The sequence below is a fragment of the Apodemus sylvaticus genome, chromosome 7 (assembly GCF_947179515.1).
Source record: "Apodemus sylvaticus chromosome 7, mApoSyl1.1, whole genome shotgun sequence".
Taxonomy (NCBI): Eukaryota; Metazoa; Chordata; class Mammalia; order Rodentia; family Muridae; genus Apodemus; species Apodemus sylvaticus.
The window spans coordinates 72,041,446-72,056,302 of NC_067478.1; the positions used below are offsets into that span (position 1 = coordinate 72,041,446).

At 43.7% G+C, this 14,857-nt stretch overlaps 1 protein-coding gene across 2 annotated transcripts in view; it reads right to left on the minus strand.

Moving 5' to 3' along the window:
- Positions 1-6,781: 6,781 nt before the first annotated feature.
- Positions 6,782-14,857, minus strand: part of Ptpn9 (protein tyrosine phosphatase non-receptor type 9) — a 75,794-nt gene continuing 67,718 nt past the window's right edge. For both annotated transcript variants that reach the window (XM_052188268.1, XM_052188269.1), the window contains 4 exons: positions 12,772-12,850; positions 11,627-11,777; positions 9,533-9,740; positions 6,782-8,623 (listed from right to left, as the gene is read on the minus strand). In XM_052188268.1, coding sequence (XP_052044228.1) covers positions 8,409-8,623; positions 9,533-9,740; positions 11,627-11,777; positions 12,772-12,850 — 653 coding nt within the window. In that variant the 3' untranslated portion in view covers positions 6,782-8,408. The remainder of the gene's footprint in view (positions 8,624-9,532; positions 9,741-11,626; positions 11,778-12,771; positions 12,851-14,857) is intronic.

A 14,857-nucleotide genomic window follows, 5' to 3' on the forward strand; every position in this document is an offset into this window, starting at 1 on the left:
CTTTCCCTGTTATGAGGCCAGTACAATTATTACCTAGTAAAGTCTCTGAATCTTAGTGGAGGCCAGAAGCCTAGGTGTTTGACTAGTATCCTGAACAACAAGTGGCGTGCTGTAGATAAAGTTACTTGTGTGTACACATATGTGCATGAATGCACACACATGCATATGTGTACCAGTGTACGAACCCATAGAGTATTGTTTGCACCAATGCATAGTTGAAGAATGTCAAGTGTCCTGCTCCCAACCCCTTTCTTGTTCCCTTGAGACAAGGTCTTTCCTGAATCTGGAGCGAGGCTGTTGGTCAGCAAGTTCCCATGATTCTCCTGCCTCCCCACCTGCTCCTCCCCAGCTCACAGGTTACAGGCATGAATGGAAAAAGCCGTACTGGGCTTTGTATATGGGAGCTGGGAAGCTTCATTTGGGTCCTCATGCTTGAGCAACAAGAGTTCTCACCCACTGAGCTATGTCATTATGGAGAAGGATATGACTGATACTTACCTGTCTGAACACTCTTTAGATTGAGAGCTCAAGGACAACCACTGTATCTAATTCAACTTTGGGGTCTCTGTATTCAGTGCAGTCAAGGGGCCCCAGGAAGGGCCCAGTAACTGTTTCTGACTCTATGTTATGTGGAGACTGAACATTTCTTACTCGCCCACTAGTGAAGGTACAACTGAATGGGTCTGGATGAGTGTCCTCCTTGGAAAAACCACATGGCTGTGTATGAAATACCCTGCCAGTCTGAGGCCTCAGACAGTAGAGGGGCTTCCCTACATGAAGTAGCCAAGCTACGTTTATCTAAGTCCAAATCCTGAAACTGGTCCTTGTCCCAGATGCTGTTTGTGCATACACTTGGGCTATGACCCAAGTCGAAGACTTTGGAGAAAACACCGTGCCTTCCTTCCCTCCTGAAGCACAAACGTTACCTACCTAATACTAACAGCAGTTTGTCATCAGATAGTTCTAAAAAAAGTATACTCAAAGAAACACAATTTGTCTACCAGCCACACAGAAACACCGGTCTTTAATTCACAATGTATATACTTGAAATGGTCACCCCAGAACCTTCTGTCTATTGCATGGACATGAGATATGCGCACCCTCATTCACAAAAAGGAACTCACAGATCAGTGTCTCTGGCCCATCTTCTCTTTCCCACTGCTGGAGGTAAGCATCTGCCACCCATATTGGGTGCTGGAAATCAAACTCACGTCTTCATTTTGTGTGGCAAAGACTGGTTTGTTTTGAGACAGGGTTTCATATATACCAGGCTGGCCTGGAGTTCATGATGATCTTGCCCAGTCTTGTGAGTCCCCAATAGTAGTAATGGAAATGTGAAACTATGCTTAGCTCTTTTTAACTTTTAAAAAACTTTGAAGCAGGATCTTGCTAGTTACCTTATGGACTTTGAGCCCCTTCTTGTGATCTTCCTGCACAAGATCCAGTTAGGCCTTTACTCAGCGACTGCTGACAGACCTGTTACCATCCCAGCCCAGCATCTCCAGGAGGAGACTGAGCTCCCACCCTCACTCCTAGGCTTTGAGGGTCAATGCTCTCTCAAACCTCATGCTGGCCTGGAACTAGACAAAGATGATCTTGAACTTTTGATCCTTCTGACTATCTCCTAGATTCAAGCTAGGAAGAGGGGGACCCTCAAAACTATTGATCAGAATCTGTTAACCACTTTCTAGCTAGATTATTTAAGCAAATTGTTTATCTGTTGATTAGTAAGACTCTGTACTACACTGGACTGCTGGAAATTTTAAAATAAATATGCCTAGCATATAGTTAAGAATCCTTCACAGCTGGGCAGCGGTAGTGCACACAGAGGCAGGTGGATTTCTGAGTTCAAGCCAGCCTAGTCTACAGAGTGAGTTCTAGGACAGCCAGGGCTACACAGAGAAACCCTGTCTCAGAAAAAACAAACAAACAAATAAACAAACAAAAAGAATCCTCCACTTTCACTTTTTCTTCAACAGAGCTACCATACTCATCTCCTCACCACTTAAACGCAAAGTCCCTGGTATTGCAGACCTCAAAGAAAAAACTCAAATCTCTAGCAACTGCCTATCCTCAGTGGCATATACTGCATTATCTCTTACTGGAAAGTTGGAGGGTTTTTTAGTGTATTTGAAGACTGAGGGTACAGTACCTGGAAATGTCTTCTCCTCCCTGAGCACTAGTTGACCCCTCAGGGTCCCTACTATTCTAAGTCAGGAAAACAGATGAAAAAACAGTATATTCCCCCAGTGTCTCTGGCATTGCTTTACAGACCAGTGGTAATTGTAATAACAGGTTCCCCTGTTCAAATAAAATCTGAATGAGAAGCCCACTATGGAAGAGACAGAGGGATAGTTTGGATAGAGGTGACAGGGCCTGAGCACTGCCCATGCTCCTTCCACATTCATTCAAGCCTCTTCCCAGCAGCCCCTGTAGGGTATGTACTTAAGTCAGGAAAGCAATGAAGAGACTCCATGAGGTGAAACTGCTGACCTTTGCTCTGCGCTGCATCTGGCTGGACCTGAAGGTTTGAAAACAAAACTCTGCAGTGGCTTAGAAAACCACTAGAGTTCAGTATGGTATACAGGTACAGGGAAGTCAGTCTAAGTGAGGGGCCTTTAGTGACTCTAGTGTCATCAAGTCCCAGAAGCCATCAGAAACATCTTAACTACCTTAAATGGTTAGGAAGGCTCTATAGCTGTACCCTGTACCTATCTTCTCTAGTGAGATTCTACTGAAGTTAGCTAGGACCTCCAAGGCCTTAGCCTAATGCCAAGTTGAAGTGAACTAGGAGGAAGGCACTATGAAGGCTGTGGGTAAAAGTAAAGGGAGATTAAACAACATCCCAAGTGCTAGATTCCTATCTGTAGAGAAGACCCCAGTCTCCGCTGATCAGGTAAACACAATGCAAAACCCTGTTTAAGGGTTAAGCCTGACCTCCTGCCTGGTGGACCTTCTACTTCTGCCTACCTGTGGCCAGTGGATTGATACCCAGGCCTAAGACAAATCTAAGACATAAATTAGGAGTCCTGGGATGCTTGCTAAGTTAATTCTTTAGTTCTCAGACATCTCTTGTGCCATAGGGAGCAACGGGGAAGACAAAAAGACGATGGAGGGTACATCTGAGGTGCTCTCTTCCCTTTTCTTCCTCACTTCCTTTTGTTACATTTGGGTTTTTGAGACAGTGTCTCTCTGTGTAACCCTACCTGTCCTGGAACTTGCTATGTAAACCAAACTGACCTCAAACTCACAGAGATCCACCTGCCTCTGCTTTCCTGGTACTAGGATTAAAGATCTATACTACCATACTTGACTCTTAACCTACTTTCTATCCAATTTGGGGGCCAAGTAGGAAAGAAATGAGGGAAGGTTAAGGAAATAGTAACAGTCTGGAAGAAAGGGGGAAGCCTTTGAAAATAGGAAATTGGGGAGCTAAAGTGGAAGCTAATCCAGCCTAAGAAAGGGCCTGATAATTCCAACAAACTAGACCTTTAGAGTCAGTGGACCCATAATATATGATTGCTTAAAAGGAGCCCTTTTAACTGAAGGAAACTAGAACTTGGTTGGGTTGGCTAGGTTAAAACCTCACAACCATTAAAGACCTCAGTCATTCTAGAAAAAAATCTTTCTTTCTAGCCAGCGTCTCCACCTTAGCCTCACAGCTCACCTCCCTCGGTCACAAAATAAAGTGCAGGTTCCTGCATCTGGGGCTGCCCCAGAGACTCATCCTCTCATGAGCAAGAGCCAGCTCTCCCTGGGATCCTGATACCACGTAGCCCACAAGCACCCAGCCTCTTCCATCTCCACAATCTCATTCTTGCCACTGACTAGTACATTATAACAGACACTGGCAACAGCAGATCTCCTAGACGGAAGATGCTGGGGGGATCTCTTCACAGGATGTCCTAGCTGCAGGAAGGAACAGAGAACAGAAAGATTATCCTTTGTTCCTGAAGAATTAGAAACCATGGGGGGGTGAGAAGGGAGGGGCCCAATCTGAAGCAGAAGTCCGCATCGCACCACAATGTTCTTCACTCACTGAACACTCCTTCCTCAGCGTTACTCTGTCTCTCATTTGATCAACCTCACATCTGGAACCTTCTGAGCTTCTCTTCCTTAGACCTCTTTAATGCCTATTACCAAGCCAGGAGGGTTGCACGCTCCTTTAATCTCAGCACTTGGGAGGCAGGAAAATGGATTTGAGTTCCAGGCCAGCATGGTCTACATAGAGAAATCCTGTCTCAAACAAACAACCTCAAAATCAAAAACCCTACCACAGATAGGCTCACACTGGCAAAAGCTACAAATAGCCAGGTGTGCTGACAAGTCTCTGTTGTAGTCCCAGCTACATAGGAAATTCCGACAATGGGATTACTTGAGCCCAGAAATTTGGGCCAATGTAGGTAACTTCGTTGAGACTCAATCTAAAAGTAATGGGCACAGTTGCACACATCTGTGATCTCAGCAATCAGAAGGCTGAGCCAGGAGGATTTTCATAATTTCATAGAAAATAAAATTAAAAAAAAATTAGGGCAAGGAGAATGGCTCAGTGTGTGAAGACACTAGCCTAGCAAATCTGACCACCTCAGTTTGATCCCCTGAACCTACCTAAAATGCCAGGCTGCATCTGAAACCCCAGCACTCCTATGGGCGATGTGGGAGGTAGAAAAAGGAGAACTGCCTAGAAGTCAACCAGTCCATTTGCCTAGAATATGCAGCATGGCCGACCCTTCCTCAACAAGGTGGAAGGCAAGAATGGACTCCCAAAAGTTATCCTCTGACCACCACATGTGCACAACAGCAGACAAGTACCCATGTACGTACATGTACTAAATAGCTTTTTAAAAATTAAAGAAATTAGCCAGGCAGTGGTAGTGCATGCCTTTAATTCCAGCTTTTAATTCACTTATGAGACAGAGGCAGGCAGATTTCTATGAGTTCAAAGCCAGCCTGGCACACAGAGCAAGTTCCAAGACAGCTAGGCCTATGGAGAGAAACTGTAGAAAACCTAATGAATAAAAAACTTAATAAAAAACTTAAAAGCCACCAAAATGTAAAAACATTTTTAAACTAATAAAATATAGCACAGAAGTTGATGGTAAACTCTGGAAGCCTTTTTTCTCAGGGTTTTACTGAATGTTCAGTAAATATCATTGGCTGCACCCGGAACTGTAGGAGTTAAATAACCATTTGAATGCCTAGCTTATCCTGTATTCACTCAACCAGCAAGTGGGCTGGCCTAGGAATTTGCACCTAAGAACTGAGGCTCAAATCTGAATTGAGCAATTGACAGGGCAAAGGTACTGCATGTTTGAACAAGTAACAGTTCTGAATGACCTCTTCCAGGCTTTTTAAAATCATTAATGCTGTTTCCTGTCTATTTCACCAACCCTAAGTATTTCTGTAATCTAATTCAAATTTCAGAGATTCTGTCTCAATTTGCTACCATTTTTTTTTCCTTCAGATAGTGTCTCATGTAGCCCAGGCTTGGCTCCTACTACTGTATAGCCAACACTGGTCTTGAACTCCTGCTCCTCCTGCTTCCTCCTTTCCAATATTGAGATCACAGTCACATCCCAGCACATCCAGCAGTTTAGCCTTTGGGTAAGGTAAGAACATCAAGAATAATGTGCTGACAGATGAGGACACAGATCCTTAGGTTCTCTGGGATACAGATCCACAGCCACAGCAAATTAACTCTCTGGTATTTCAAATGTTTTCTTCTATCCTAGTTTCAAGTAGTTGTTGAGAGTGAATGGGTTCATATTTAGAGTATTCTAAACAGGACCTAGAATGTGAATTTCCATGAAATGTTTGCTATTACTGTTCTATACAACACCCTAATATTTGCATATTGCAGGCCAAGCTACTCCAATGGGACAGCTTGTCACTGGCTAACAGGTAGGCCTGTGATGTGAAGAATATCCCTCAGGGCTAATGCTGATTCCACTCTGAGAGAAAAACTAACAGGACAGTATTTGTAGGGTTTCTCTAGAAGCATGAACCCTCTGGAACTATGCAAACCTGAGACTAGAACATGAGATCCCCAACTGGGAGAATGGCACTAATCCTGTGGTCTCTCTAGTCTACTACAAGGAACGAGGGCTCAGTGTCAGTAGAACAGGACTCAATGTTAGTTTACCTAAGATGGGAGAAGCAGCCTCTGGGAGACTGTAATAGAATTGCTGTGAGTACGAGGACAGCCTAGGCTACATGGTAAGGTCCTGTCTCAAGCAAACAAAGAAAACATACACAAATAAAACCATGAACTATCCTAGAATTTCAAAACCAATTGTACTCTAAAAGGAGAACAGCAACAACAAGAAAAGCCCCAAGAGTCTCCAAAGCACCTCCATTTCTGATGCTGCCGAGAGTTTGCAGACTTGATAAACAGATCAACTTGGGTTACAGTTTTAGAGCAAATCACTGTATTCCCCTGGACCTCACCTTTCTCATTTATACAGAATTAGGTGAAGGATGCCCAGTATGGGGGCATGTCTAATTCCAGCACTGGGGAAATGGGACACATATGTAGAAAGGACAGAGGATATTCATTAGAACTGTGCAGTTTCAATGAAGTGACATAAGAGACAAAGTATTTAGTCCTCAGCTTGTTTCAGCCTACACAGCCTGCACAAACAGGCACCGCTCAGAACTTAAGTCTCAGACACAAGTTCTACATCTCCTCCACCCCATGCCTCCCCATCTGTCCAGAACCAAGTCCTGGATTCCCTCCTCACCTTCCCAACCCCAGACTGTTAAAGTCATGAAACTAAAAGGGTTTAATCATGTTGGTATATTTATAGGTAAATACAAAACTGTACCACTATAAGATATTGAGTATGAACATTACAATTATTTACTGAATCTGACTCAGTCCATTGATGTTAAATACAAAATGAAATGATTGTAAAAAATAAGAATATACACATTCAAAGATCTTATTACAGTATAAAATTATTGAGCTCTGACCAGCTGCCAACCTCATCTTCTGGAGTAAGGGAAGATTTAGGGGTTCTTAGGGTTTTGTGGGAACACAGTGTTGGGAACTCTTGATTCCATTCCTGGTGAATCAGACTGGGGAAAGACAGGAACAAGTTGTATGGGCAGGGGACCAGTGATTACAAGGAACGACCTCATCCAGCCAAAGGGATTATGCTTTATAAAGACATAGACCCATCCAGTTTGCTGTCTAGGATCTGGCAGGCTAGCAGGCAGGAAGAGCTGAGCATTCAGTAGACAAGGAAGAGTTGCATAAAGAAAGGAATCTTCCAACACAAGAAAAAGGGGCCCCAGTTTGTCCTCCCAAGAAGGGAATTTCATGGTAGGTTCCTCTTGTTCACTCTGGGCTCTCCTTTATTCCTTTAAAACTTCGTACCGATTACTTTGGACTCTGGCAGCTCTGTAAATTCATTTATAGCCTTGGTCCCCATCACTAGGGTCAAGACAAGAGTCTGGAATCACAGTGGAGGTCTGTTCCCCAAATCAGCAAAGAAAACAGAATCTGTTAGATGAAGGACACCCATGCTGCATTGAACCAGTGTTACCGTTAAGTCAGTATTTTTGGCTCCAACAAGCATAGAGTCCAGAAGGAAAGATTTCATTAAGGAAGAGGGCCTGTGGCCCAGGAAAAAAGTAGGTGTTGTCACTTCTTGATACTTGTATCACACTGCTGTCTGACAACATGAGCCATGATCCCCAACCGCAGCCAGTCCAGAATAATCAGCAGGGTCCAAGAAGCAAGGGATGCTGAACTGCACCATAAAGCCCCAGAAACTTCCACAAAGAGTATCTGTGTGTATATGTATTTATAGTATATGATCATAATTATCACATAGAGTATAGATTATGTACACACATACATATGGATCCATACATGTAAGTGCACATACGTACACGCACACACACAGCATGACAGAAAAGACTGGAATACACGCCCTATGTATAAACGTGCTTGGCACTCGGGACATTCTCTAGAATATGTAACTTGGTCTAGCTTTCTGGGTAGGAAGGTGAATGCTCACCAAACCTCCCTGTCAAATCAGAGCAAAGGGAAGGAGGAGATGTCCAGAAGAATGGCATTGGGAGATGGGGTTGGGGGAGGGGTCCTTCCCCACTTACCTCAGGGACCCTGGCAAAAATCAATAGCCACAATTTGGTTTTGATAAGGCACAGTTCGATAGCAGGTGCTAGGAGTTAAGAACACATTGCTGCTGGCCCTTTCTAGTGGCAAGTTCACCACATTTATCTAGCCAAAGGAAAGGCTGCCTTGCGTGCACATGTGCACTGGGAGACACAAGAGAGAGGTTGATCCATGGCTTCAGCATAACTGATGGCAACCTATAGGCTCAACGGTGTCCAGGGTAGTTTAAGGAAGGCTGACCAGCAGATGGAAACTTGTGGAACAGTTATTGACCGTCCATGGCCAACAGGCTGTGACCAGAAGGAACCATGCCTTCCCTCTCTGCAAACTCCAGAATAGCCTTGTAGCAAAAGTAGTACTGTTCAGGGGTCTGGATACTGAAGGCCCTCTGGGTCCTCATGCGTGACACTGTCTGGAACACATTAAGGGTGCCAAGCTCCTCCAGCTGTGCTAGGCAGATGTCCAGTGAGCAGAAGGTACCTGAAGAAGGAAGGAAATGATCACGTGAGTGTACCTCTCTTGTCTTCTTTGTTTTACCAAATCATCATGCACGACTGCATACAGGAATTCAAAGGCACAGACAGGGTCTAATGGCAGGAGAACTTAAACATAAAAGGACTTGGAAAGAGTGTCACAGGGCCCGGTAAAGGCCAGGGAAATGAGGGTCTCCTGTCTCTCAGGACATACAAGAGGGTAACAGAAGAATAAGTAGGTAGGTGACACAGAGGAAGAATGTCCTGCTTCTTCAATACCAGAGAGTGCAGCTGTACTTCTACACCCAATTTCCAGAGTTTGAAACTCTCTAGAGGTCTAACACAAATACAGTTCTCCTGATTACTCCCCCAAAGGGACCTCTGAACTAGTAAAGCCAGCAGCTCATACAGAACACAAAATGAAGAACACAGAAGCCAAGGAAGATAGCACAAACTTAATAATCCCATTATTTGGGAGGCTAAAGTAAGAGGATTGCTGGGAACTCCAGGTCAGATTGGACTTCATAGTAAGACCTGGTCTCATAAACACACACAACAAAAAAGGGGATGGGGGGACGAGACCAGCACAGGGAGAAGAAGCCTCTGAGAGGGCCAGCTAATCTCTCTCGGGACCACAAACATGGTGATGACAGAGTTCACAAGGTCAAAAGAAGACAATGGTGATTAACAACTCCAAGAACTTGGTTTATAAACCGTACATTTTGGCAAGCAGCATCTCCAGCATAAGGAATACAAAAGGACCTTAAAAAGTGATTATCATAGCAGCTTGCCACCAAGGGAATGAATGAGTTCCTTCTCTAATCATAGGCATGCCCTGAGCATTCCGTTCCTCCTCTCTACGCCACCACCTCTGTCCAGGTGGACACACCTATCACCAGTCCAAGAGGTACAGTACCTGTCCTGCCAATGCCAGCACTACAGTGGACCACGATGGGCGGCTCAGGGCCCTGCCCTTTGGAGCGAGCTCCCAGGCTGCCCACAGCCACGCTCTGCTGGTTTCTGACCACTCTCAGGAAGTCAATGAGGGAAGCAGCTGAGGATGGGACGCCATAATCTGGCCAGCTTAGGAACTGGAAGTGGGTCACCTGGCGTCTCTGCCTCTCCTTACATGAAAAAGAAGGGAGAGTTAATGTCGTCGTTCCTATCTACTCTGTCTACCCTTGGCTTTCAGATCCTTAAGACCTTAGAGGATCCTGTCTCCCGCTGTCAACTTTCTACATAATTGATTTTCTACTTCAAACCCAAAGGAATGGCTACATGGTTGGGAAGACAAACTGCTATATTATAGGATCCACATTTCTTGTTTATTATTGTTATTATTATTGTATATTATAATTTTATTATTAAAAACAAGACAAAAAATTAACCAGAAGTGGTCCTCTGCCAGGAAGGACACAACAACTAGTTGTCCAGTGCTAAACAATCAGATCTAGAACATAATACAAGCAATTATATGGATATAACAGATTATATTTAAAAATATGTGTATGTGTGAAAATACATATATACATGCAATAACAATTAGTAAAAATAGAGATTATACATTTGAAAGAACAGGTAGGGTCCAGAGAGGAAAAAAAGGAAAGGGAAATATTATAATTAAGTTATAATATCAAAAAAAAAAGTCCTTAAAAAATTTACTGTTAGGCATGGTGGGGCACACCTCTAAACTGCAAAATTCAGGAAGCAGTGGCAGACAGATGGATCTCTTATGAGTTTGAGCCCACCTGGTCTACCTATATAGTGAGATCCAGGTCAACCAACGCTACACACCGAGAGACACTGTCTCAAAGTAAAACAGTGACATTTATTACTATTGACTTACTTCATTTGTGAGTGCCTATACATCTATGTTAATGCATTTGTACACACATACAGGCCAGAAAAGGACATCAGGTGTCCTCCTCCAACTATGCTGCCTACTATTTTGAAGCAGGGTCTCTCCCTGAACTTGGAGTCAGGTATCCTCAACTAGTCCATAACCAGAAACCCTAGTAAGTCTCTTGCCTCTACCTCCATCAGATCTGATGACAGGCATGAACAGGACCCCCAGCTGGATGCATCTGAACTCTCATCCTCATGACTGAGTACCAAGTACTCTAACAGCTGAACCATCATCTCTCCAGTCCCTTAATGTAGTTTTTCTGAGACAAGATCCATATTGTGTACAAAGTTTCCAATGTGTAATCCCGCCTCAGACTCCTGCGTGGAAGGGTAATGAGCATGGCTTTAGCATCCAGATTCCCAAAGGTGAAAATTTTTATTTCTCTTTAATGCCACACTTTTTTAAAAAAAGTTTTTTTTTTTTTATTGTATGTATATGTGTACACTGTAGCTGTCTTCAGACACACCAGAAGAGATCATCAGATCCCATTACAGATGGTTGTGAGCCACCATGTGGGTGCTGGGAATAGAACTCAGGACCTATGGAAGAGCAGTCAGTGCTCTTAACGGCTGAGCCATCTCTCCAGCCCCTTAATGCCACTCTTATAGCGAGGTGATAACTTTATTAGTTCTGAGTTGAGTATTTTTTTTTGAAAGGGGGTTGTGGGAGGTGTCTCTATTTGGGGCTAATTATGTAAACCAGGCTGGCCTTGAACTTATAGCAGTCAACTTGCCTCTGTGTCTAGAGTGCTGGGATTAAAAGTGGGCACTATGAAACTGGCTTCTCAGCTGAGCATCTTCATCTTGTTTTCAGGAAAAATAAGAGCTGTTTATTACCTCCCTAAAATCCCACCTATTCCCTCTAGACATTTTCTTTTTTTGTTTGTTTGTTTGTTTGTTTGTTTTATTGAGATAGAGACTCAGTATGTAGCCCTGGGTGGCCTAGAACTCACTACATATACCAGGCTGACCTTGACCTCACCAATATTCACCTCTTCTGGCTGAGTGCTGAGATTAAAGGTGTGCATCACCACCCTCAATGAGAATGTCTTTAAAGGAGCTTCCCTAGTTTCAAAAAAGTGAGAAAATAGAAATCTGCATTTACCTCTGTGTTGTGAATTTCTAGAGTTGTTTTCTTATAATGGTTCATGTTCTCCACACCTAGATTAGTCACCGTGAGGAAGCCAAATCGGATCCGAGAGTCTTTTTCTAAAGGCCAGTACTGGCCGCATTTTCTCCTGCCGCCTTCCTCAAAGCTGAAAACATACAGAGCAAGTTAAGCCGTAGCTCTTCAACCAACTGTAAGATGCTTCCCACCCCAAACTGCTGAGCTCCTAGGCAGCCATGTGATCTGCACTGCTTCTGACGTACAGCACTGATCTTGGCTGAAAAAGGACATCTCTTCATTCTAAACAGGCGTTAAAACAGCTGACATTCCTACATGTGTACACTTAGCACACACACGCACGCACAGCACTGTGTCATCTGGTCTCCTTCCTGATGCCTGGTTGTATTTCTCACATATAGTAGCAAAAACACACTGAGGCCTAGACCTTAGGCACTGCTCAGTTTCTTCTCCACAAAGGACCCTTTGCTGACACAGGAAGAGGAAAGACACAATTCCTGGGTGGAGCTAAGACCACGTACTTCATCTCACCATTTTTGAGTGGCCTCAGATAACTTTGAGGTGGTACTGCTCCCACTAAGGGTGGCTGTTGACAATGCCCTGAGGCAGGGACCTGAGCAAACGCTTTTCATCCCTATCTGAAATAGGTTATAATTAATGATGAAACTAATAAAATATGAAATTCCTTAAATTTGGCAGAATTGTCGAATTTCAAAAACAACCCTTTATAAAGAACTTCCTGCCTTATGTTTCAACCATCTTTTACCTGTTCCCTTACAGGTAGAGATATGAATAAACAGAAGAACCATCAAAAGAAGGAGGAACTGGAAAGCCATGGGCACTGGTGAAGCAGCAGCCAGGAAGGCACCTTTCCTCTTTAGACAAGAGATAGCGTAAAGGTATGCTGCTGGCATTTCCCAGCACAGCCTGTAGTGAACACAGCCAGAAGCCCAGGATAGGCTTTAACTAGCCCTAGGTCCCTACAGTTTCAGACTAAAGATCTTTCTGTAAGGCTAACACTGTCTTCACCATGTCCTAGTATGTTCACTGTAGATGTGACATGGCTTTCCTAATCATTCAAGCTTAGGGTCAGGCAATCTATGGTTTAAAGTAGACTAACTCACCGGGTGGTCATAACAATCACCAAAACTTTTTGCTCCCAAACCATAAGCCAAAAGTCACGATAGGTGTTCTCCAAAGGACCTGGAATGAAAGGAGAGAAGGAAGAACAGCTCTTTAGAAGCATGTCTGTCTTTCTAGACTTGGCTTCAGAGTAGTATCTCTGAAGCACAGACTGAAACAGGATCTCATACAGACTCAGACTCACTATGTAGTCCAGCCTGTCCTGGCCACCTGTTCCTCAGGTCTCTTCCTTCCAAGTACTGCGATTACAAGTGTTCATGTGAGCTTTGTCTTATCTCTCCTTATTCAGGGAGGTCATCAAACCAACCATATCATTTCTGTATGGATGAATATTAAAAATACAGAATGACAGGATTGAAGAGATGGTTCAGCAGTTGAAAACTCATACTGTTCTTGCAGAAGACCTAAATTTAGCTCCCAGAACCTACATCAGGTACAGCCTGCAACTTCAACTTCATGGGATCCAATTGCTCCCTCTGGCATCCACAGGAACTAGATTGAATTCTAAGCACCCACATGGCAGCTAAGAGCTTTTATAACTATAGTTCTAGAGGACCTAAATTCCTCTTCTAATCTCTATGGGCACTGCATGCATATAATGCATGGACAAACATGCAGGTTCTTAGGCAAATGGATGGAACTAGAAAATATCATCCCGAGTGAGGTAACCCAGTCACAAAAGAACACACATGGTATGCACTCACTGATAAGTGGATATTAGCCCAGAAGCTTAGAATACCCAAGATACAATTCACAGGCCATATGAAGCTCAAGCAGGGGATGGCCTTGTTGGTCATCAGAGGGAGCAGAGGCCCTTGGTCCTGAGAAGGCTCAATGTCCCAGTATAGGGAAATGCCAGGAAAGGGTAGAGGGAGTGGGTGGGTTGGTGAATAGGGGGAAAGGGGATGGTATAGGGTATTTTGGAGGGGAAGCCAAGAAAGGGGATAACATTTGAAATGTAAATAAAGAAAATATCTAAGAAAACAAAAGAAAAAAGGAAAAAAAAAAGAAAAATTTAAAGAAAAATAAAAAAAGACTCTACCAAAAATAAAAGGAAAGAGAATATTCAGATTCAAAAGATGTCCAGGTGAGCCATATGTTGGAACACTGTTAAAGACAGTCTCAGAGCCTGAGCCACAGAGCCTCAGCAGCCACATCTATGGTAACAAGTGTCAAGTCTATACCCACCTGTCTCTGTGTCTACCTCACTAGCCCTCAGCCTCGTAATACATTACCTCCTAAACCAGGCTGCTTCTGTGTCCCATTGTCTCAAGTCCTTTAGGACAGGGACCTAGTCTTCAAAATTCTTTTACTAACTTATGGAACTTCCCTTCCCTCCCTCTCCCTTTGGTGAGATGGGATCTTACTGTATAACTCAGAGAGGCCTCAAACTTGTGAACCAAATATAGGCACGTGCCATCACGCCCAGCTTTCTTCCTCAATTTTCTTGTCTCTAATAATAGGACCTCTAGTACTCTTGGTTAAAGTTACTGTTGTCACTGTTGCTTTTGTCAGTAAGTGCTGGGGTGTGCTGTGGCGGCAGGCCTGCCACAGGCCAGTGTGTCTGCGAGGACCGGAATGCTAAGGACTTGTGCTTTAGGACTTTGTGTTCTTCTTCCTCCACCTCACATGGTGCAGGAGATTTGACTCAGGTCACCAGGCCTGTAACACAGACATCTTCACTGTGCAAGTCAGCTCAGCATTTTTAATTCATTTACTCTTTTTTTTTTTAAGATTTATTTATTTTATTTATATGAGTACACTGTTGCTGTCTTCAGACGCACAAGAAGAGGGCATCAGATTCCCCTTACAGATGGTTGTGAGCCACCATGTGGTTGCTGGGAATTGAACTCAGGACCTCTAGAAGAGCAGTCAAGTGCTCTTAACCACTGAGCCATCTCTCCAGCCCCGACTCCAACTTTTTAAACGAGTAAATGAGGGTGATTCACAACCATCTGTAATGAGATCTGGTGCCCTCTTCTAGTGTGTCTGAAGAGAACTACAAGGTATTCACATACATAAAATAAATAAATACATCTTAAAAAAAAAAGCTGGAGTCATTTGGGT